This window comes from Hemibagrus wyckioides, linkage group LG17 (assembly GCF_019097595.1).
Source record: "Hemibagrus wyckioides isolate EC202008001 linkage group LG17, SWU_Hwy_1.0, whole genome shotgun sequence".
Taxonomy (NCBI): Eukaryota; Metazoa; Chordata; class Actinopteri; order Siluriformes; family Bagridae; genus Hemibagrus; species Hemibagrus wyckioides.
Window position 1 is genome coordinate 13,977,875 of NC_080726.1, and position 24,342 is coordinate 14,002,216.

The 24,342-nt window shown below is 36.9% G+C and overlaps 1 protein-coding gene across 2 annotated transcripts; it reads left to right on the forward strand.

Annotated features, from left to right (window-relative positions):
• Nucleotides 1–2,244: 2,244 nt before the first annotated feature.
• On the forward strand, nucleotides 2,245–21,974 carry tbx4 (T-box transcription factor 4). 2 transcript variants are annotated; one of them, XM_058412945.1, is made up of 9 exons: nucleotides 2,245–2,380; nucleotides 7,844–7,980; nucleotides 8,272–8,366; nucleotides 11,952–12,071; nucleotides 13,236–13,383; nucleotides 18,294–18,446; nucleotides 18,578–18,666; nucleotides 18,772–19,007; nucleotides 19,162–21,974. In XM_058412945.1, exons 2-9 carry the CDS (start codon nucleotides 7,846–7,848, stop codon nucleotides 19,830–19,832), a joined length of 1,647 nt encoding a protein of 548 aa, XP_058268928.1. In that variant the 5' UTR covers nucleotides 2,245–2,380; nucleotides 7,844–7,845; the 3' UTR covers nucleotides 19,833–21,974. The 2 variants fall into 2 exon arrangements, with proteins under 2 accessions (XP_058268928.1, XP_058268927.1); XM_058412944.1 differs by lacking the exon at nucleotides 2,245–2,380 and adding an exon at nucleotides 3,675–4,698 and having other exon boundaries at nucleotides 19,162–21,973.
• The last annotated feature ends 2,368 nt before the right edge of the window (nucleotides 21,975–24,342 follow it).

Here is a 24,342-nt window from a genome sequence, read left to right on the forward strand (position 1 = left end):
ACAGTAACATTTATTCATTTATTCATTTAACAGACGCTATTATCAATTATCGTTTAAATCCGGTGTTATGTAAGATTATTTTCCGGCGTCTTAGTCTTAGATAGAGCATGTCTGATTTAGTTAACCCCTACGTTATAATTAATTCATTAACGAACACGTACTAAAATGTATTTAAGCTAAAGCTTCATTAGTTTGTGATTAGCACGTGCCTTAAGAACTGATCAGAATTAGTTCATATTTAAGTAAGTATTAATTCAGGTACTGGTGCAGGATTATTCATGTACTGTTATTGTAAAGTTTTATCACTTTGTATGCTAGTATTGTGCAAATATTTAATTTCAATAGCATTCAAGTAAATTATAAATAGTCTACCTAAAATGACAAAACAGTTGTTGTTGTTTTTTAAGCATAATTACTCAGGCAATTACTGTGTGCGTCATCGGTTGCTAGGTAACAGACGACTAATTATGGACTAGTTCAGGATTTCTTAAGAGATGCCGCAAAACACATATACAGACTTTCCTTCTGTAGTATGAATTTGTGGGAAATTTAAGAGGCGCGTAGATAGTTAGATAATCCTGCCTCTTTTCAGAAATACATTTTATAAGAGTTTCTAGACAAGTTTTTCTGATTAGCCTTCATCAACTTCATTATAAGTTCATATGCAGAAATTATTCAGTATTGTTATTGTGAATTATTATTGAAATTATGAAATTACGGAGCCAATGGATGCTTAATTCTGCTGCTCATGAATAGGCTAGTGTAGCCAATAGCACAGGTGAAACGCGCCTTGTAACTTATCCTAACATAACATAATAATTAGGCCTACATTTTAAAAAATGTATAAGAAACCTACCACATGACAAATAAGAGTGAAGCGCATGGTATACTGCGGCGGCTGAACACATGCACTCACACAAGCACGCTCTCTCTCTGTCTCTCTCTCTCTCTCTCACACACACACACACACACACACACACACACACGCCCCTGAGGTCATGGCTAAAGAGTTATGATGTTATGCTGGTTCCAGGGCTGCTGGTCGCTGAGCTTTCCGTTGCTATGGTTACGCTGGAAGGTCACTGATTGAACGTACGGACACAGTCTGCGAGTAGAGATGTGTGAAATGTGGGTGACGTGATGACAGTTGGATGGAATATACTTAGACAACATCAAAAGACAGAAATATAAATACAAAAGGTAAGATTGATAGAAGAAAAACTGTGTGAGATAAGCAGATGAGAAACGAGAGAGAGAGACAGAGAGAGAGTCTTATGCAGTATTAGTAGTAGTTATTAGCAATATACCTAAATCGTGTTCAAGAGTACAGTATTAAATATTCATTTGGTATGATAAATGTGTGTGTGAATAAATAGAAATTAAAACAGTACAAATAAAACTGCGGCAATAATAATAATAACAACAACAAGAATAATAATAATCATCATCACCATTTTATATATATATATATATATATATATATATATATATATATATATATATATAGTGCAACTTGTTTATTAACTTAACATCAACCATTTCAATTTTCAAAAAGAGATTTTTGAAGAGAGTTTTTGTAGTTGTTTTGTTGTTTGTTTGTTTCTCTTCTTCTTCTTCTTCTTCTTCTTCTTCTTATTATTATTATTATTATTATTATTATTATTATGTAGCCAATTTTTATTTCAATTTTTCGCGAGTCTCTTAAAATTGTGAAATAGAAATGGGTTTTATATATACATGTGTACAATATTGTGAAGTGCGCTGGAAGCAAGGACGTGTGATTATTTAGGGACCCCACAAGTGTTAGATAGAGCATTTCAGCTTAACATCAATAGATTTCTCTCTTTTTTTAGATATAAAGTAAATGCTTCCTCAAAAAATCTAAATAAATAAATAAATAAATAAATGAACAAACGTTAACTGTTAGGCTTTTCTCCTTTGTATTTAATCATAAACTTCATATGATATGGTGAGTTAGAAAATATGTGGATATTAACAAATCACAGTGCATTTATTTTGGAAAAAAGGCAAGTGTTACAAATGTGCATGGAGGTTTCAGAAGAAAAAAAAACTTGCACCACTGCGGCATCAGTACATGATAGATGTTGCGTTAGACTCTGTTCACACACACACACACACACACACACACACACAGAAGAAACGCTAACGCTGCTCCTGCTTCTAATTTTTAGACCACGTGATGGTGGGAGTGAGTGAAGGTTAAATTCTCTAACAGAAAGCCAGCTCAATTCAACCCCTATAATAAAATTCATCCTCTTAATAGCGACATCTTCTATAGCACGGTGCGGTATAAGGCTTCTGCTTTTCAGAAATTCCCACAAAAGGCACTCAGAGGTTTTGCACCTGAATCAACCCAAAGGTAAGAGCGTTTTTAATAACGTGTCGTACAGACAGTGCACAGGAGCACATCAAAAGCAAATGGTTTAAGTGATTAAATGTACAATAGGTGATGGCAGCCTGCTGGAGGAGAAGGTGGAAGTGTTAGCCTAGCTCAGGCCTTGTGTACACATCAGTTAATCAGCTTGTAAGTGCGGCCTTTACAGCGGATTTCACACAGTTTAAACCTTGATAATTATTCTAATTATTCTAGATTATTTACATATAACTCTGTTCTACTACAAGCTAAGTTAATTTTTTTTTGATGATCAACTAGGAATTTAGGGTATCGCAAGGAAAAGGGTGTTTTGCGAGACCAGCTAACCAAAGAGTAGACAGAATAAACTCATTTGAATTCTCAAAACACAATAAAAAATACAGTGATGTATAAGTGAGTGGGTGAGGATGAAGGCCTCGGCATGAATGAGAGATTCACAGTATTTTTTGGCACCAGTTTTGGTCTTAGACTTAAAATCTACTGTATGGTCTGCTTCATGTAAACCATCATGCAAACCATCTATTATTTCTATATTTTTACTTTAAAATGCATATATTAGATATGTAGTTGTGATATAAACATGTAATTAACTAAATCTTACTATTACATTTTTATTATATATTTAAAATTTCATTTATGGCCTACAAACGTAGATAACTCGTGTAGTAGTAGTAGTCGTGGTAATAATAATAATAATAATAATAATAATAATAATAATAATAATAATAATAATACATGTAGTATATTCCATTAGATATACAATTATTTTAAATTTATAGTGAATGAAAAATAAAAGAACAGGCCTTATTTATCTGTGGTAGCTTATTTAATTGCACACAACGAACACCGATTTTTTTCTCATTTAACATTATTACCTTTTTTATTGATGGTGTACAGAAAAGCACAATATGGTAGCACTTTTTCTATTTTGGTAAATTGAATTAGGCTATTATACAGTTATAACCATATTTCTTATCTGGGCCGTAGATCTAGCCTAGCAAACAGACTACAGAAATGTTATATATTTGAAGAAAGGACGCACGTGATATAGCCTTAGAAGCACCCCTTGTCATTCGCTTTAAACAAATTATTTAGTGATAACCCGTTTTTACACCTGAAATAATTTTTATCCAATTTGTGCAACGAGAAGCATTTGGCAGAAGCACCGTTTTTGCATCATTATCCAGTAAAAATGAAATACTGTTTTGTGAGATGCAGATCCAAGCTGTTGCCCTTCATTTACTTGTGTCAGCAGCAGAAATAAAGCCAAAGCTGCACCGGCCTGCCAGGTGATTTATCGATCTTTCAGCGTTATGCTTCGAGCAATTTACCCCAAAACCGCAATCATATTTCACTGGAAATGTAGGGGCGTTTAAAGCAAAATCCTCAATCACTTTCAAATCAAATCCTGTGCGTACAGATACAAATAAGCAAAGGCACAAAACAAAAACCACACAGCGGTTACATCTTACATATATGTGTTTTTTATTAAGTAGAATATTTTAAAAGAAATTAATTATATATAAGATGATCTCAGCTTAATCACATGTATACAGGCAGAAGGATGTGCCCTTGACCTTGAAGTAGACTGTACACTCTTAAATAGATTTTAATTATCTGGATAATTTAATGAGGTTTCATAGTTCAGTATTAAAAGTTTAGACTGAACTGTGACTTTACACTTAACTTCCCAGCACTCTTTAGTCTCTATTCGTCTCTTAATCTGAAGCTGCGCTATTGTTTTAGTCATAACCATCAGTATTTGAGATGGGGGAGGAGATATATAGAATACATGTCTTGCTCTTCGATTGTTAACTAGTTATCTGCAGAAGGGGAATAATCGCTGGTGTTGTGGTTGCTCGAGTCAGAGGAAGAGTTTGAGGTCCGCTTATAGGTGTTATTATCGAGTGCAACGTCAGCGATGAGACATGAGAGGGAGGGGGAGAGCGCGTGAGAGAGCCCTGTAATTCACCCCTACTGTCTTAACAAATCAAGCTCTTCAGTATAGCCCCCTTTGTGTATTCTCAAGAAAACATTGTGTAGTGAGCTCTCTTCAAAGCCACCAGTGCATCTGCTGTAGGGCTGAGAGGTTTTTTTCCATCTCGAGGACATATCGGTGTGTTTTTTGGTGAACTGAGCGTTTGCGCGAGAACCGTTACATCGCCTTGACGCAGGAGATGCTGAGCAGACAGCTCGCGCACTAACCGGGACGTAACTTCCTGCCGAATCGCACCAAGGACTCGTTCCTTCTTTCTGGATGGATATGGAGGAGGAATTCAGCACATAATAACCGATTTAATGAGGTAATATTTATAACAACATTTGAGGGCACAAATGAATATCCGCTGCTTTGGAAAACGTCAAATAGAACAAATTACAAGGAGAACTAGAAATCAGATTCCGGAATTCATTGAGATATTGGGTTTTGAAGTAGCTAATCTTATTCTGCTTTTTCTTTTAGTATTTTAATCAAATACGATTGCATGAGAAGGAAAAAGTTACTTGGTGTTGAGTCAGTGGCCGAGAAGGCCCTGGTACCAGAGCTGTAGGCCTGCTCAGTGTTCATCCTCCAACTCAGCTGATGTGGTATAATGTGGTGTCTCAAAAATATATACAACTTAAATATGATATTAAAATAACTTGGGCCTTCGTCATTTCTAACTGTTAAAATCGTTTACATTTTTATTAAGTTAAAAATATTTTTAAAATTGATGTGTACATTAATCCATAATCTAAACGTTTTTAATAAGAAACTGTGATGCTCACTAAAAAGGCCTATAGCTATAGGGAAATTTTTTATTTGGCCAATTTGGCCAATTTTGATCTATATTTTTTCAGTGGCAATAGAGAAAGGCGAGATTTGATTAAATTAATTTATTCAACAGGATTTTATCTGCGATTACAAGTGAACATAACACGTTATATGAAGTCACTTTAAACTGCTGTGTTTAATTTAAACTATTTAATATTTAAGTGTTTAAAAACTCTTAAAATTCATTTATTAATCAAATTTTTTTCTGTAATGGATCGTTAATAAACATACATAGTGTTATATCAGATTTTTTGTTCACCATCAGTAACGCATATAATTGTATTGCTCTTGTATTTTGTTTGTCCATTTTGTGGATCTAAATAATTAAAATAATGCTGACTGTATTTATATTTCATAAATCGTAATTCTTTTAAACTTTTAGTTAGTGTATATTATTCTTTACACCGCAACGTCATTTGACTCATGCAATTAGAGGTGTACTTAAGCATCAGCAAAAGAATCCGCGAATAGAGACAGTTTTTCTACGTCTTTGTTTTACATAGAATTTAATGTTATATACAACAAATATTTCATATAAAATGACGCTGTTTATTTATCAGCTATTTTTTAACAGCAACTTTTTTAGGTCGACAATGGTTTGATTGATATTTTTAAATTAGCTTCCAGCTACAAACAGCAAAAAATTTGTACTGAGTTTTACAGACCTGATTTAAGATAATATTATAATGTATATTTTCCAGCAATCATGACGAACTTGAAAATGGACTTCAAAACACAGTGTTCTCCATTCACAAACCAAGATGAAGGACTGTGGTGCCCATGCAGTCAAACTCATATACACCAATGACTGTCAAAAATATGCGATCCATTTATCACACTGCATAGGAGCTTTGTTTTTTTTCTTTTTGGTTCTGTTAGAGATCTGTGTCCTTTTGAGCCTAAAGCACATCACAAGGGATGAAAACTGCAGTACTAGATGGCAGGCCAAATGGAAATTTATGAGAGCTGTCATAATAACATGCATCATACCTGTATTATTTAGCCAAAGCCAGACCTGGAATAAAAGCTTTAAAAAGCCTGAAAATCATCCCCTGTTCCTGTCAATCGCAAACATTGATCATGTCAGTTTTCCAAAAAAAACCCAATATACTATTCCAACAAAAATCAAGAAGAAAATGGTGCTGATACCATTTTAGCACCTCAGGGAAAGCAATGCATGCAAGTTTGGCTGTCTCTCAGGACTTTGGACTATAGTTTCTCCAAACCCAGTCCACAAAAAGCAGTATCTTCCAAGAATAGTTTAGCAGATTATATGTCTAGAGTGACAGAGATATAAACACAGCTCTCGCTCACAGAGCTTAGTTAAACAGTGTAAGTGAAAGGCACATTTTGGACTGGAAAAGTCAACGGCTGACTTGCTGCAGCTTCACTGTGGCTGTCAGGCCTTATCTTTATTAGCCGCTGCAAATGTCTGCCCAAGTTTACATGGAACCCTGCTCCTCTCCTTTTATCTGAAGGGCGTGCACTCACACTGTTTATAGGTGTGAGATTAGGAGGAAAATGGGCATAGGGCTTCAGCACATAAGCGGTTGGCTAGTTGGAAGAGGCAACATAGGGACAACAGGCTATAGCGATAACGTCACTATAAACCATACCTTTCATGTGATGTTTGTGTGTGAGCAGTGAAGGGTCGTGAGAGAGGGGGTTCAGATGGTGACCTCTGTTAATGGAATCAGCAGTGTTTAGGCCTCCTTACATAAAACTGTGCTGTAATGTTGGAAATATAAATATTTAGGCAGGCAATACTTTAAGAACGAATGGATCTCAACCTTTTCCATGAAATTAAGAGGCCAGGTCATATTATGACATTTTCTTTTAAGAATGTAAATGTTAATCAATTTTTTTTGTAGCATTTATGATGTGTACTGTATAATATCACTACACTCTCAAGGACAAAATAGGAGCCATATATCATCAGCTTATGTTTAAATCACAGGTACCCTTTTTTCAATGAAGAGATTTTGAAAATTATATTTAAATTTAATTTAATAGTTAATATTTAAACATTTGCTAAATCCCACGCAAATATGTAATTCTATTATTAACCTTTTAAATGTATTATTCACTTTTAATAAAATATAATTTATTAAAATGTAAATATAAAATACAAATCTAAAATACAATTAATATTAAAATGTTATAATGTTGAATTTTTATAATATTAAAAAAAAAAAGATTTTTTTATAAAATTCTAAAATCCTGTCTCAGGTTTACATTTTGAAGTACTATAAATTATTTATTCAGTTTACATTGACTTGTAAGTGAGAATAATGGCTATGAAAAGATTTGGCCCTGTCATGCCATGTGGAATCAGTTACATCTATGTTACACAATGTTAAGTCAAAGTAAGTTAAACAAACATTTTTTAAAACAATAATCTTATATCAGTAATATTAATAAATAGTAATTAAGTTTAGACTAAATTACTATTATTAATCATTTATTAATGATCATTATAGATTTTATGCAATGAGAGCAACAATATTAGACTATTAAACCATAAATTATATGAACCATATATTATCTAAAGCTTTTTTAAAAAGTAATTTTATAAGATAAACTAATTGATAAATTATAATGTTACTCACTTGGTACATTTGTTGTTACTTTTTCAGAGATGCTCCAAGAAAAGGCCTCAGCTGTGGCTGATGAAGGTGTGACTGTGGCACAGTCTGGTGAGCTTGCTAATGACTCTTCACATCTGGGCTTGCCTGTGGCCCCGAGCATTCACCACAACAATGAAGTCGACCAGGTAAAATAACGGCTGATGTTTTGACACTCTTTAGACTGCCTTCTTAACAAAGTGAAAAAAGTGACATTATTTTCTTGAGAGTGAGCAAAAGTACAAAAACACGAGCATACAATTATTGTACATTTTGTACAAACATTGCAAAATTTGGTTTAAAAAAAAAATTAATAAAGCAAATTTAAATTCCAGTTGCATTTCTTTGCAGGGAAAGTAAAATCTAATTATTTTTAACACAATAACCTGAAAACTGAGTGCTGTCCTGCTCTTTTTATCCTTTTTTTTTTGTGCATGAAGAACATCGAAAACATCAAAGTAGTTCTTCATGAGAGGGAACTTTGGAAAAGGTTCCATGAGGCAGGAACAGAGATGATCATCACTAAAGCAGGCAGGTGAGTGAGTTTCCCTTTACTAAAGCTCTGAGAAGGGCAATATGAGGGAAATATTATAACTAATTTACTGGAAAGTTGGTTTGTGGCAATGTCTATCATTAAAATAATAATAATAATAATAAATGTATATATATATATATATAATAAACATATATATTAAACACATATACATATATAAATGTATATATATAATATATATATATATATATATATATATATATATATAAATAAATGTACTATTAAGTATCAACTAATTTATTCTAATATTTAAAAGATTTAACAGAAATCATCACTACATAAAGCATTAATTTTGATTCTATGAACATAAAGAAAGTGTAAATTCCTATATCCATTAATGTTTAATTGGAAACACCATTGGCTGCCTTGTGTATTAGATTTAATGCACATCTTGGATTAGTTGCAGGAGCTTGAGCATTAAGCGGAGAATGAGTCGATGGTTTCTGCCAGTCGCAGCCTGCTATTTCTCAGTGTTTCTATGTGGGAAATGTATAGGGTCATCATAATTTTTCTTTAACGCTGTAACCTTGTGAAAAATGGGCCCTCCCTTATCCAGCTGATAGAGTGCACAACAATTCCTCTTTGAAGAGCTTAGCAGTACACTAACGCACAGCTGCAAGGGAGATCTTGTCTTCTCAGGCAGGATTTATACGATAGATGAACACATTTTCAACACAGTTTAGTATAATTTTTTCTATCCTGCTCGGTTAGATGAAGTAAGTTTTTTCCGATTAAGATCTATTTGTCTTAACAGAAATTACCAACATACCTATGTGAATGGCTCTTATTACATAAACAGGGACTGATTTCATGCAGTAGTTCTCATCATAGTTTTAAGTTACCAAGAGTGTCTGCGCTGTGTCTGCGCTGTGTAATCTTTTGCTTTATTGGCTCATGCTGGCTGTTTTTGTACATTAACAATCAGTATTGTTTGAGGGCAGTGTGGATTGTCACAGCAGATGAATGATGCAGTTATGAGATATGTACACCAACATGCAGTGCAAGCTTCATTAAATACAAAACGTTGCATCTACAATTAAACAGATAATAAAAGTACATTTCTGCTAGATACAAATAAAGAAGAAAAATAAATAGGAGATCTAACAGGAGACAGTGATGCAATATGAACCGCATGACACTAGTTTTAATCACAATAAACTCTGCACAGTATATTGTTGACCAAACTGAATTGATCATTGACTGCAGGTCAAGCTAAGTTAAATATTTCCAACACAAGTTGTATAAACTTGAGACGTGATAGATTGTTGATCATTTTTGTTCAGTCTTGTTCAAGACTGCATCTTTATGACATCATTAACATTTTGACCAGCATGAGATATCGTGCTTTTGCTAGGGGGAAAAAACCTGTTGAAAAATGCTAAAACATCTGTTAATCATATGATAGCCTTAAGAACACTGCGCTTAAAATCATAGCAATTTCAGTAGTGCAAATAGTTCAAGTGCAAATAATACAGATAAATTAAAAACCCAGATTATAAATTTACTTTTTATTCTATAATACTATACTATACTATACTATACTATACTACACTATACTATACTATACTATACTATACTATACTATACTATACTATACTATACTATATGTGAGATATTTATTAGCAATATATTATTTAATATTTTCAGTTATTGGCTCCTTTAACAGAGTCATGCTTCCTTTTTAATAAAGGCACATACCACATGCATAAATACAAATATTTCAGCAGATTGAAATAAGATATTTTTCTGTGCTGTGAAAGTGAAAAATACAGAATCGTAGTGCATCAGTGAGTGAGAAAGCAGTACACACCCTTAGGGTGTCTATTCTACACAGCTGAACTCTGGAAGAACTCATCAGAGTGATTGTGAGTGGCTTGTTATTGCATGAGCATGTCCAAGACTCCAGCGTGTTCATGGCTGTTGAGAGTGAGAGCAGCCGGCCGGTGTGAGCCATCTCATTGTACACACGCCGTCAGCAAGCGTGCTCGGGGCACTGATCAGCGTCTCCCAGGCTCCAACGGGGCCCAGTGCTCCATCATCCCCATCTTTTGATCTTTGCTTTCCTGCCGCTTCCCACAGACAGGATGGATCACTGGCAGAGCAGACGTGCGAGAGAAAGAGAGAGGGAACACGGTAAAAGAAACAGCTGGCAGTATGCGTATGCTGACACACTCCTTATCCTTTCCCATTCCACACATACACGTTCACATGTTGAGTGTACAGAAGACACGTCCATGAAGAAACATTAGGCTAGAGAGAAAATAATAAATATTAATAAAATTAAATACTTTGTGATTATGTTTGGAGAAATTTGGAAATTATTAATGTAAGATTGCTTTTGGCTGTTTAAAGTAAGCAGCATAACAAAATTATTAATTTCATTACAGGATGCATCAACCTCCCACTATTCACATTCCTTATCAAGTGACACAAAAAATTGTCTTAGAACGTTTCACAATACTTAAATAAGAATGAAATAAAATAAAAATAAAATTGATGTACAGGAAGACATTGAGACAGGGAAAAAACTCTTGTAGTAACCAGCTTCAGAGTACAAACTTACAGGGGGCTCTGTTCACGATCGTCCTACAGCTTTAAGCGCCTCTCTGGGATTACCCCCATCCAGCTTGATATCCATGATTGGATTTCAGCTCTGGACCAGACAGTGATCTTACCTCATTGTGTTCCCAACTCTCGCTCGGGGTATTAAAGCTAATGTTATTTTGGCTGCCCTTCACATGCCACTCTTCAGCCACGGGCCTTTGAAGCTTTGCTCCTGCACACAAAGTTGAGAGCTTGCACTTTTGCAGCCATTTATTTAGAACATAGAGACAGTTCTAAATGTATGACTGCTGCTTGAACCTGTTGTCAAAAGAAGCCCCAGATAAACTGATGCTCTGTGGTGGAACTTTTGGAGGCCAGTGACATGTGTGCTATATAAACTGCTGTCCATTCTGAGCCACCATTAAAAAGCACTTAAGGTTTATATGGGCACTAGTTCCTATTGCATCTTACTTTGACACACATGGGATGAAATAAGGGCTTTTATTTCAAGATGGGTCACAGAAGGTAGCTCCACTGATGTATTTTATGACTGTTACGTCTGGTATATTAACATATTCTGTCTATCCTGGCTTGTCTTGTGTTGCTACCATATTTCACAGTGTCAGTATACTTACAAACTATGAATGTGAGCTTTAATAACCTTATGTGTCCCAGAAGCTGAGCTGCTATTTGATCGTTCTGCTGATTCCCGTATAAAACTCTTCCTCTGATGTTCCTATATATAAGGGTCATTTGGCAAAACCAAAGAGTCATTACTTATTGCTCAAGAGACACCTTAGAGTAGCAGTGACTTATATAAGATTATTCAAAGGTAAAAATCAGTTCCAGAGTGGATTCATAGGAAAGTATGTGATCTAGACAGACTAGCTAAGTAAACCTTTATAAATGTGTAAAAAAAAAGCAAGTCACATTAAAGTTTACTGTGTTATATGTAAGAGATACCATGGAAAGATACAAACATTGGTAAAAAAAAAAAAAATTATGTGTTTTTGATGTGTCAAGGCGGATGTTCCCCAGCTACAAAGTAAAAGTCACAGGAATGAATCCAAAAACAAAGTACATCCTCCTAATCGACATTGTTCCAGCTGATGATCATCGTTACAAGTTCTGCGATAATAAGTGGTAAGTCAAAGACATTGCTGTCTTTTTATTTACTATATCTACTTATACTGGCTAGGAATTAAGAAAAGTTTAATTCAGTGCTAAATCCAGTGCAGTCTTTTTAGTACTGTAAGCTGTAGCAGGCTGGACTGTAGCTTGCACCTCAAGGCAACTGACTTCACTAACTAGTTTGCAAGGCTGCAGATTAGCACATGTAGCCGTGTGTTAAGATGTCCACATTATTTATGTGTTTATCCTCTTGCCTTTGAAGAAGGAACCATGCATAAATCTCCTCTATGCTCACATCTGCAATCTTTGCATGAGTAGATCCATCAGTCTATATCAGATCTGTCTTTAGCAAGAGGCTTGATCGTGGCACATCTGGTTTTTGTCACCTCGTGTGTCCCCATTACTTAATTATAAAGTAAAATCAGTGCATTGCAACTGAGCTGTTTCTATAAAACGTTTCTATATATGAATCTGGAGTGAAATGCTCATTAAGGAAACACTGATTACCAAACAACTCTATTGCTACACTGCTTAATGTTAGCTGTTGCTGGGAATTGTCATTAGCACACAGTTAATTATTCCAAGTTGCTGGCAAGCAGCCTGTCAAAACCAACGGGCTAAGAACAACAGGGTAATACATGTTGTCCTCTGTGTGACCCTGAGCCTCTGGCAGTGCCACCAAAGCAACCCATGAAATGTATTAACAATTGGCCCCAGTGAATGTGTAAAATACAAAACACTCAAAAACAAAATGATTCTTTTCTATAAACTATGCATTCCTTTAAGAGAACCCACATTTTATGACCAATTTTTTAGTGATGTGCAGGATAGACTGGGATTTCAGTCTTTGCCAATGTTGGTTCTGGAGTTCCTCAGCGACACCTAAGAGGCACATAATTAACAATGATGTTACAGTCAAAGCAGCCACCCCTGGACTTGAGGAATTATTCCTCTAATGCTATGGATATAAGTGTGACTACAATATATACTGTATATAATGCTGTTCTGAATAGAAGACTTCCTTTGGCAGCCTATAAGCTGTGTGACATTGAAAAATCACCTTTTGTTCTGGAGACAGCATGGTTGTGGTCCGTTTGAAGTGAAACAGTGGTACAGTTGAAAGCCACAGCTTTGTGATTTTGTCTAAAGTGCCGATAAAATCTCGCATTTCTTTAGGATGGTGGCTGGAAAAGCAGAGCCGGCCATGCCTGGGAGGCTCTATGTTCACCCTGACTCTCCTGCAACAGGAGCTCACTGGATGAGGCAGCTGGTCTCGTTTCAGAAGCTAAAATTAACAAATAACCACCTGGACCCTTTTGGACATGTAAGTGTGTTCTAAAAAATTTCATTATAACACATTAGTACATTATTATTATAATGAAACATACATTATATAACCACATCCATCAAGCAAGATTCCTTGACCATACAAAGATTTGTTTTTGCACCATTTGCAATACTTAAGCTTACAGATGTGAACATATGTGAAGTTAAATGTAATACTTCTCCAAGTATTTATATACCACGATATTTACTGAAAACCAATCTTCAAAAAAAGTGGCATAAACAATATGCTATTTAATCTTTCACAGAAGTAACACCCATTTACATTATTTTCTACTAATTTTCACTTCCTGTGCTAATTTCTTACATTATTTCTTAACTGCTTGGACTGTCTCCTCAAGAATAATGACATAATGATGAAGGTCAAGTTGGTAAACAAATCAGTTCTTTCAGTGATATCGTGCCACAGGGAGTCAGAAAAGAAGCAACAGATGAAAAAGTCGGTGACAGCATGTTAGGGAGCACATCTCTCTCAAGAATTTACTCAACCACATCAGTTACAGAAAGCTAGCATGAATATTTGCATCTCATACTGAGTAGCTAGGAATTTCCCCCACTAATTTATTAACAAAAGAACATTAGTCTAAAAGATAAGAGATAAGACATAGTATCTGTTAAAATGATGACTTTTAATAGAATTAAGCCATACGAGGCTTGTGATGTATCACAGGTAAGGGTGTTTTGTTGGTGATCTGGGAGAAAACAATGTTAGGTAGTGGAAAAAAGGCTTGACCATGGTCTTATCAATACAACTGACAGAACATAATCAGTTTAGACAGAAGGGAATACTGGATTTAGCCTACAACCTAAAAACTAGCTTGCACACGAAGGAAGAGGGAACAGTGGTATTTCATCCAAATATCGTATAATAGTTAAATCCAGATAGATTGGAATAAAGGGAAAGGGAGAGCAGAAAATAGGTGAGGAGTGTGGCCATGGCACTGCTGCCCAGAGGGCCCTTGGGATAGCTTGTCTGAAGTCATCACATCAGAGGCAAGCTCATTAGATTCATAACCTGTCGGATTCATGCAGGCTTGGTCTGTCAGGATTAGTTGAGTGACTGGGACGTGATAAGGGCGAGTAATTAGGCCCGTAAGCGGCTTCTGAGCTCTAGTGATGCCCACACCAGCAGGGATATTGTGGTTAACCAAGAGCTTAACTACAGAGTACACAATCAGTAGAGACCACACAAGATTCATTGCAGAACCATTACAAATCAATATAAACAGGAAATAGACTTTCAACAATTTGTCATGTCTTTGGAAACATGGAATATACTGTATTATTACATGAAACAAGGAAGTAACTTAGCAGCATATACAGTCCCCTCCCCCCAATATGCACTTGCTATACACTGAAGACATGTGTTAAACAAAACTGACCACCCAATTTTTAATTAAACAAAATTATTAGAAGACAAATATATAAAGTAAATAACACTTAATATTTGGTTGCATATTCTTGCAATAACTGCCTCAAGTCAATGACTCATTGACAATACCAAACTGTTGCACTCTTCTTCTGCGATAGTTTTCCAGGCAGATATGGTAGTTTCTTTCAGTTATTGTTAGTTTTGGGTGCTTTCTCTCTTCAATCTTCTCTTCATAATTGAAATGCATGTTCAGTTAGGTTAATGTCTGGTCTTGGCCAGTCTAAAACCTTCCAGTTCTGTCCTCTGATGAGGTCCTTTGTTGTGTTGGCACAGTGCCATTGTCATTGTCTTGCTGCATAATGAATTTCCTCCCAATTAGATTGGATGCATTTCTCTGTAAATTGCCAAAATGTTTCAATAGACTTATGAATTTATTCTGCTGCTACCATCTTGAGTTACATCAAGAAAGATTAGTGAGCCTGTTACAGAAGCATCCATGCAAGCCTAAGACATGACCTCCACTGTGCATGACGGATACTCTCATATATTTTGGATCATGAGCAGATAATTCTTTTGTCCACACTATGGCCTTTTTCATCATTTTCATAGAGGTTAATCTTGGTTCCAGAACTTTCTCTGTAGTTGGAAATTTAAATCTTGCCTTCTGACCTACTGATGATGAATGGATTTCATCTTGTGGTATGACCTCTATATTTCTGCATTTCTGTCATTTTTGAATTGTGGATTGTGATACCTTAAATTTTGGTATTCAATTTTCCCACGTTTCTTAGCTTCAAAATTGCTTGATTTTCTCCAATAGACAACTCTCTGGTCTTTATGTTGGTTTAAACAACAAATGCAGTATTCATGCACATTGTTCACATTGTTTAAACAATCGATCTAATAGGGAACAGCTGGCCAACATACAACACCTGTCAGGCAAAACATCCAGTATCCACTACTGTAGCATGAAGCAGTCCTACAACCCAATCAGGTTGCACAGGTAGTTCAGCTACTCCAGGATGGCACATCCACACGTGGCATTGCAAGGAGTGTGCAATTGCAGGAGTGGGTGTGTCTCCCAGCACAGCTTCAAGAGCATGGAGGAGATACCAGGAGACAGGCTGTTACACGAGGAGAGCTGGACAGCACCGTAAAAGAGAAAAAACTCAACAGCAGGTTGGGTATTTGATCCTTTGTGCAAGGAGGAACAGGATGATCACTGCCTACAAAATAAACTCCATCAAACTAATGGTGTGCATGTTTATGACCAAACTGTGAGAAACAGACTCCATGAAGGTGGGATGAGGGCCCAAGATCCACTAAGGGGCCTGTGCTCACAAACCAGCACTGTGCACCTTGATTGGCCAGAAATCACCAGAATCGGCAGGTCCACCACTGGTGCTCCATTTTCTTCACGGATGTGAGCAGGGTCACACTGAGCACATATGACAGATGTGAAAGAGTCTGGACATGCTGTGGGGAACATTATGCTGCCTTCAACATCATCCAGCATGACTGGTTTGATGGTGGGTCTTGGGGAGGAATATCCTTAGAGGCTCACACAGACTTCCATGCTGGTCTGGCACTGACCAATGGTACCCTTTCTTCTGTTAGGTACCAGGATGAAATCAATTGTCCGAGACATTGCCAGACCATACACCGGTGCAGTAAGCCCTAGGTTCCTCCTGGTGCATGACAGTGTCTGGCCTCATGCGGCCAGAGCGTATAGGCAGTTTTTTGATGACAAAGCCATTGATGCCATTGACTGCCCCTCACGTTTCCCACACCTGAATCCAATTGGGAACCTCTGGGGTGTATCAGAGCATCCAAAGCTACCAAGTAGCACCACAGACTCTCCAGCAGCTCACTGATCCAGGTTTGGGAGGAGGTCCCCACAGGACACCATCTGCCATCTCATCAGGAGTATGCCCAGACATTGTAGGGAAGGCATACAGGCATGTAGGGGCCATACACACTACTGACTTACATTATGAGTTATGTATATATCCATGATAAAATTCATGTTAGATCACTCTTTTAATATTTCATTGATCAAGATCCAATGTGTGATCGTTAAGTTTTCCCTAAATTTTTTGAGCAGTGGGTGGGTTCAAACAAAAGGTGCTAGGTTCTATGTTGTTTAACACATATAGATGTTAATATAAGGAAATGAAAGCTGAAACTGTGATCCATTGCCTCATATTCATCTTTTGATGTCAAACCTAAATGTATTCACTGGGTAGAAAAAAAAAGAAATGGTCTTGTCATTTCAATACATTCAAAACGTACTGTACTTCAAGCACTAGTACAAGTACAAATACAAAATGGAAACTTGTAGTCATAAGAAAACAGAAGGTGATTGATGAATACACTTATCCAGGTCTGTCATTGCATTATATCCTGCAGCTTATATCATTTCAACCCAGACAGCCAGCCAGCCTGCCTGCATTCATTCACTAACATGCATAAACCATTGAACTGGTGGCTACTGTCTGCATTTGCAAGGGTGTATTTGTGGGCAGTGGGACACTCAGTTTGACCTAAGACTGCTTTCTACATACTAGAGTTCATGACTCATCTAAAGGGAGAAGCTCAGGGAGTCTGTGTTATAAAAGGGACGACTTTGATGCTCATTGGCCCTGACACAGCTGTGCTGTGGTTGACCCTGAACTAACGCTCCAATGAGCATCCAACAAACAGCCCCTCTGAGCAGACTGGTGCCAGAGCGGCCTTCCATCTTTTACCCACACTCATTAATTGGATTACATACAATGCAACATACTGCAAACAAGCCTGGACATTAATTTATAGATCCTTCTAAATTAATTTCATAGAATTAAAATAATATGAAAAATATATAAAAATAATATAATATTATATTGTTAACTCCCACCTATATATGTAAATTTGGATGTTACAGTGAAGCTTTTTTCTCAACATGACATTTTTATTGAACATAAGGTCAGTTTTGTGTTTCAGTATATTTGCTACATTCTTTAATGTTTTACTCAACATAGTTTGTTGAATTTAGACTGATTGGTAAGCACAGCTGGCTTAAAAAACTATATTTATTACCACAGCATACTGTAAAGAGGTGCCACGACAGTGCAGATGCAGAGCAGATACTGCATCTAATTTTAACTTAAGCCACCACAAGTGGCTATAGTAATCCTCACTGGCCAGCATTGTGGTTTAGTGGCAACAAGCAAGTAAGATGGAAAACAATGAAATAGTTGCCCCATGGATAACTGATGATTATTTTAATGGCTATCCTAAATCATTGTGGTTTCTAACTACAACAAAATGCTTGACAACCACCTATTAAAGGAAATGTTATACATATCAAATCTGAATAATATTTCAGTAGCTAATATGTCATAAACTACTGGTTAAGTGATCACCTAATCCCTCATTGTTTGTCATATCTGGTGAACTATCATGATCCACAAAAATGAACTCTCTCTTCTATTCTTTTGGAATAGATTTATGACACAACAATGTATTTCTACTCCTAGATCATACTGAACTCTATGCACAAATACCAGCCCAGGTTGCACATCGTCAAAGCGGATGAAAACAACGCCTTTGGTTCTAAGAACACGGCTTACTGCACCCATGTGTTTCATGAAACCTCATTTATCTCTGTGACATCCTATCAAAACCATAAGGTAAATACTACGTCACATTCACAATCCCATGACTAACATAATTATCAAAATATGCACCACAAAATTACTTGATGTGATGTATAATTACCAGAAAAAAGACATACAAGCCTAAAGCTATCTTGTTTTTGTAGATTACCCAGCTGAAGATTGAGAACAATCCCTTTGCCAAAGGTTTTCGTGGTAGTGATGAAGGAGACCTCAGAGTGTCCAGACTCCCAGGGTGTGTACAATAAAAATATATATTTTTTAAAAGAAACATACCAATAAATGTAGAAAATAAAAAAGCTATATGAATATGTTTCTAAAACTAAAACCATATTTCCAGGAAAGACTACCCAGTGATTTCCAAAAACATGGCAAGGCAACGGCTCCTCACATCACATACCCATTTGGCTGGAAAGTTAAGTGCGGGGGTACTGAGTGGTCATCCGCAGGTCCACTCTCACTATCAGTATGATAGTGGGGTTGCCTTGTCTGGAACTGATCCACAGGAGCCTCTATCCAACCCATTTCCTTCTGGCAGAGAGTCCAGTCTGCTTTACCATTGCTTCAAGCATAGAGGTACAACAGTATAAAAGTGTCTGGTAAAATCTGTATTGATATCTTTATCAGTATAGACATACAGTATATTTCACTACCAGTTCACAGCCAAGTTCTTCCAAACACTAAAAGACTTCTTTTAAAATTATTCTCTCTTAACTGTCCCTATTCCTAGATAACAACAGGCATTTGGAGCTGGGCTGCAAACGGCCATACCTTGACACGGCACCCTCAGCAGTTTCAGAGGAGCACTACTTCCGCTCCCCTTCTTCCTACGAGCCCTCTTTACTGTCTCACCCCTACTGTGGTGAAGCATTGGGCTCTAGAGAGGCCTGCATGTATGGAAGTATGGATGGTGAAGCAGGAGCTGTAGGTGTATCTAATACTGAGGACATGCCTCCACCCTCTCTGAACTGCAACATGTGGGCATCGGTGCAGCCCTATCCTCGTTATGGTATACAGACCGTTGAGGCTGTGCCCTACCAGCCCTTCAGTGCCCACTTAACAAGCACAGCCACTACTGCCTCCATCGTCTCTCATCACTCAACATCTATGCAAAGGCCACAGCCTGCTCCCCAGGTTCCAGACCTGGTGTCTTTTGGTACACAGCAGGCTATGCCACCAGTACCATCTTCGTCTTCCTCCTCTTCCTCATCCCCATCTGGTGCTTCCTCATGTGACAGATCAGCCCATCTGCCGCTGTACCACAGGAAGCCAGGGTCCCCTCTGAGAGTCCACAGGGATTTCTCAGCCTACCCAACCCAAAGCCCTGCATCATCGAGAGAGCCGGTATACCAGTATCAGATGGGCCTCAGCAGCATAGGGTCCCACTGGTCTGACAGCTAAGATGAGATGAAGAAGTGTATTGTTTCGTCTGATGTTTGTCTGTCACCTTAGAGTCACACACTGTCTCTAAGAACCCCAAAGAGATTATTTTTCTATAAAGCCAAATTGACAAGTTAACATGCAAGTATCATACTGATATAAAGAACGGAATCTGTAAATATACACCACTGTTCAAAAGTCAATACACCAGCCATACTGTATTCAAAATCATAATTGTATTATGAAAACAAAGTATAAACATATACACTTTAGATCTAATTAACATATGCCAGACAATATGATTGGTTTCACTTTTAAAGTATCTGGGGAATAAAATCAGAATTAATAAACGAAGTGTATATCTGTAGCAATTTCTCCAGGAAGCCTGCCTTATTTGATCTCCATTTTTCAAATGTATGGCATTCTGTATTTTTATATTTTGTTATATATTAATGCCGTAAGTTGCAGATCATGCTGACATATCAGTAAATGATCATATCTTGTTTTACAGCTTCTGGCAAATGGTTGGAAACCTATGAAGGTGTACATTGCTAGCTTCACTTTAGAGTAACATTATCTACAGTATATGGACCTACAACAAAATGGATTTTATATTATTTAAAATACAGATTTCAAACATTTGAGTGGTAATTCCACACTTTTGAAGAGTAATGTATGGAGCGCATAAAGCATTTATTTGCTCTATATCAATGTCATATTTATTTGTGTATGGTGTATGTTTATAGTTGTGCTTACAAGTACATTGGATGTAACCATGCATAAGCACTGCACTGAAAGCACCAAGAGACCATTAACTAGCTTAAGGATGTTCAAAATGTCAGTGCCAATGGTGTGTTAAAGCACAAATTGTCTATGCTATAAGATGTCAGTATAATGTACGAGACATATGGGGTTAATGAATTTAATAATTTGAGATTTCACAATATATTTTTGAACAGCAAAGTTTTTAACACAAAGTCCATTTCACACTGAGTGGGGTATCACTATTTGGTTTAGTTAACTAATAAGATGCTTAGATAACTAAGACGAGAAGATGCTGTTCAGAGTCCTAATTACAGTGAGCAAACTATGAGAAAGTAAATAAATAACTTGTAGTTTAAACATAATTTGCAACATTCAATATAACCATGAATTCAATACTGGATGGAGAAGGATCTTTAGCTCATTGAAGCCAACATTATTTTCAAAACAATTTATGCACTGTGTACTAAAAATTTCTGTGCAAAAACATGTTGTGGACTGTATTTCATAGCATTAGTGATTTCAAAGGCTGTAAAGCAATTGAATTGTTTTTGTTAGTTCCCTGTATGTACTTTGAGCTCAATATGGTTACGTTAATGTGGCTCTAAATGAGCTCTATTCTGAAACATGCTGTGATATGGGTCCATACAGAATTTGAGATTTCAACAATGTGTGCTGAGAGCACAGAATTTTAGTTGATTGTGGCATTAAACTCAATCCTACATGGTACACTTAAAGTAACTGGACATCAGAGAGAGTCTGCACAACCAGATGGAGGCTTTAAGAGTGATTCTTAAGCCAAGAGAAGAGAAGAACAGAGAACTGTTAAGAAGTCCAAGACCAAAGACCCAAAGGACTGAGCCCTTACAAGACTGAAAATGTAAAACAGCAGGCAAAAGGCCATAACACAAACTCAAAAAGGATGAACCAGATCTTGGTAAGCCTGCTTACCGCTCATTAAGAAAAAAGGGATGTATCTGAAAACCATATGTTGGTCTGGTGATCTGCATGATCCAATTTGCTTTGGATTCAACATGTAACAAAATCCATAGCGATTTTATTTTTTTTTGCACACCTGTTGAATAAATGGTACTCCTTTTGTCTCCAAGTAAGCTTCTAAAATGGGATTGTATTATAAACATGTTTAAACCAAAGGTAATCCAATCATTGCGCTCACTGTATTGTAAAGGCAAATTTTAAACTGCTGACAGGAATCTATACTTTCTGTAGTGTTCAGTAGCTTTCAGTTAATTTTCTCCATGTTGCATGCTTACAGAAATCACATAGTAATATTGTCAGAGGTTTATCACAGATTTACGCATCATTAATCATTGCCTCTGTCTCCAGCAATGATTTACGAAGAGATTAACCACAGTGTTCAGGGATAAATACTGCATTCAGGGTCACTATATTATACAAATTGTAAACCGATAAATAGTTCTGAAAATAACAAGACCAGTGTTGAATGATTTTTCCGGACTGATGCTATTCCATTCAACCCAAGGTTATTAGGGTTACTGTGTAGTTAAAGGAAATGTAATCCTAACAAACATAAATGACAGAACCATTGCGAGGGATGAAACTAATTTATCAAGCAATCCTTGGGAAATGTCACTCTAGTGATTCAAAGTAAATTTTATTGTGTATCTATACAAGCAAACTGTTTTACATGGTCTCTCTTCCATATGAAACAGCTATTTGGATAATAAAACAGATGTCTACACACTTACAATCACTCCGAATGGATAAGAAAATATTTTAACATCCACAGTGCTTATAATGTGAATTGAGTTTCAGTAAGAAATCTAAGCCAACATTCATGACCATAAAGCACATATACGGTTTTATACAAGCTTTTATTGTGCAACATCATCAATAATGAGTAAGGTTGTCACTTGAGTAAAGCATACAGATGACTCGAGCTTTATTACAAAAGGTAAGCTGCATGCATGCAAAAACCATAAAGAGTGTAAAAATGCAGCTCACTGCTGACTCCCATGAACAGGCCCAAGAGTCCTGATCCTAGAGCAGAACCGGAGTGCTGACGGAACCAACCAGATCTGAGGGAAGAGAAGAACAGAGCCTCTGTTTCTTTTGAAAAGTGCCAAAAAACCATAATGATATACACTGTAGCTACATATTCTATGAAGGAATTCCAATGATATGATAAATGAGGTTGCTATGATTATCTCTGCTTTAAGATAGATGGCTCCATTGCCCTGAGGTTGAGATCCAGAGCAATATACAGTGGGGAGAGTTCTACTGCAGGAAGCATCATGTGGCTTTTTAATCTGCTTTTAAAAACTGACGCACTCTCTCATGCTTAAGCCTACCTCTGATAAATCTCAGATCACTTAAAAAGAACCTCTGCTCATTGTCATCTGATCAAAACTTAACTGGATGCCTTTTTTCTACTGAAGCTTCTTTCATAGGATATAAGAAGACAACATAGACCCTAAAGATTTATAAGATTTAACTTCCCACATAAAAAGTACTCTATCACCATTAAAGAGAAGTCAGGTTTAAGCCCCACATAGAACATTATAGCTTGCAGTATCTATTTGTGCAAAAATGGGACTTGGGGGCATCTGGAACTCATTGGGGTGTATCTGGCCGTGCCTCTCCCCTCCTCTACCTTGCCCTTCTCCCACTGCTTCCCACTGCTGCCCCTAAATCCTGTCTGAGAGCTGCCTTGGCTGGGCACACTCTGACCTGGGAGCTTAAGTCTCTTTCTCTTGTAAAAGCAGGACCTTCTTTCCGAAAAAGCACTCAGAAACACGCTTTAAATACTTTAGAGGGGATTTAATATCAAGTCCATTATGGTCTTTTTGGAGCCCAGTAAATAGTCAATTAACGGATCATTTTGATTCAATCCACATGCAGCCGGATCTGCTGGTGCGACCAGATGGCTTTGCGTGCTAAACGCCCCACCAGTGCTGCTTGGGTGCAACACAGAGGTGACTAAGGGAGAAGGGACACTTTACAGAGAACACAGTTTTTCCACTCTCCCTCTCTCACCTGGCTGTGGACTCTAAACAAATGTGGTCATGTTTGACCATAAACACAACAACTTACTCAAAATAACGTTATCCAAGCCAGCTAGTTACATAAAATTGTACAGTCCACAACATCAATGCAGTTTAGTGGGGTGAGTTAAGGCTAGTGGAAAACTAAAAGGTGGGCTTAAATGGGAGGGACATCCTGGTAGAAGTTCAACTTTAGTGGTGGGACACACTGTGGCAGTGCTCCTTGATCAAAAGATACATCTGGTTGGCTCCAATAAAACATAAACCTAAACTAAAAGGCTTTAGATAAAAGCAGCAATAAAAATTATTAATTACATTGTGTGAGGACCATGGATTAGAGTTTTTATCCACTAGGTTATATAAAGGCTTCAGAAGGCGATGTACAATGTGTTGTGATGGCAAAAGAACACAGTCCAACAAACAAGAACAGGCACAAGGAATAAAAATCTGGCTTAACATTATTTCTCTAATTGGCCATTTAGCCAATCAGAATGAAAATCAGAAATCCAAATAACACCGTCTCCTATCCAAATCCATACATCTATAAAGAATTCACTTTTATAGAAACCATGGCAACATCACAGAGACTACTTTGATGGATTCACTGAAGGCAGAATCTAGGTCTGCAAATGACTTCAATGGAACTGAATGGCTAGTATATAATAGCAAGTCATTAGTTTAGCATGTGCGTATGTGTAGCTGTTTGTCACTGGGAAAGTGGGATATTCCCACAACATAAAGAC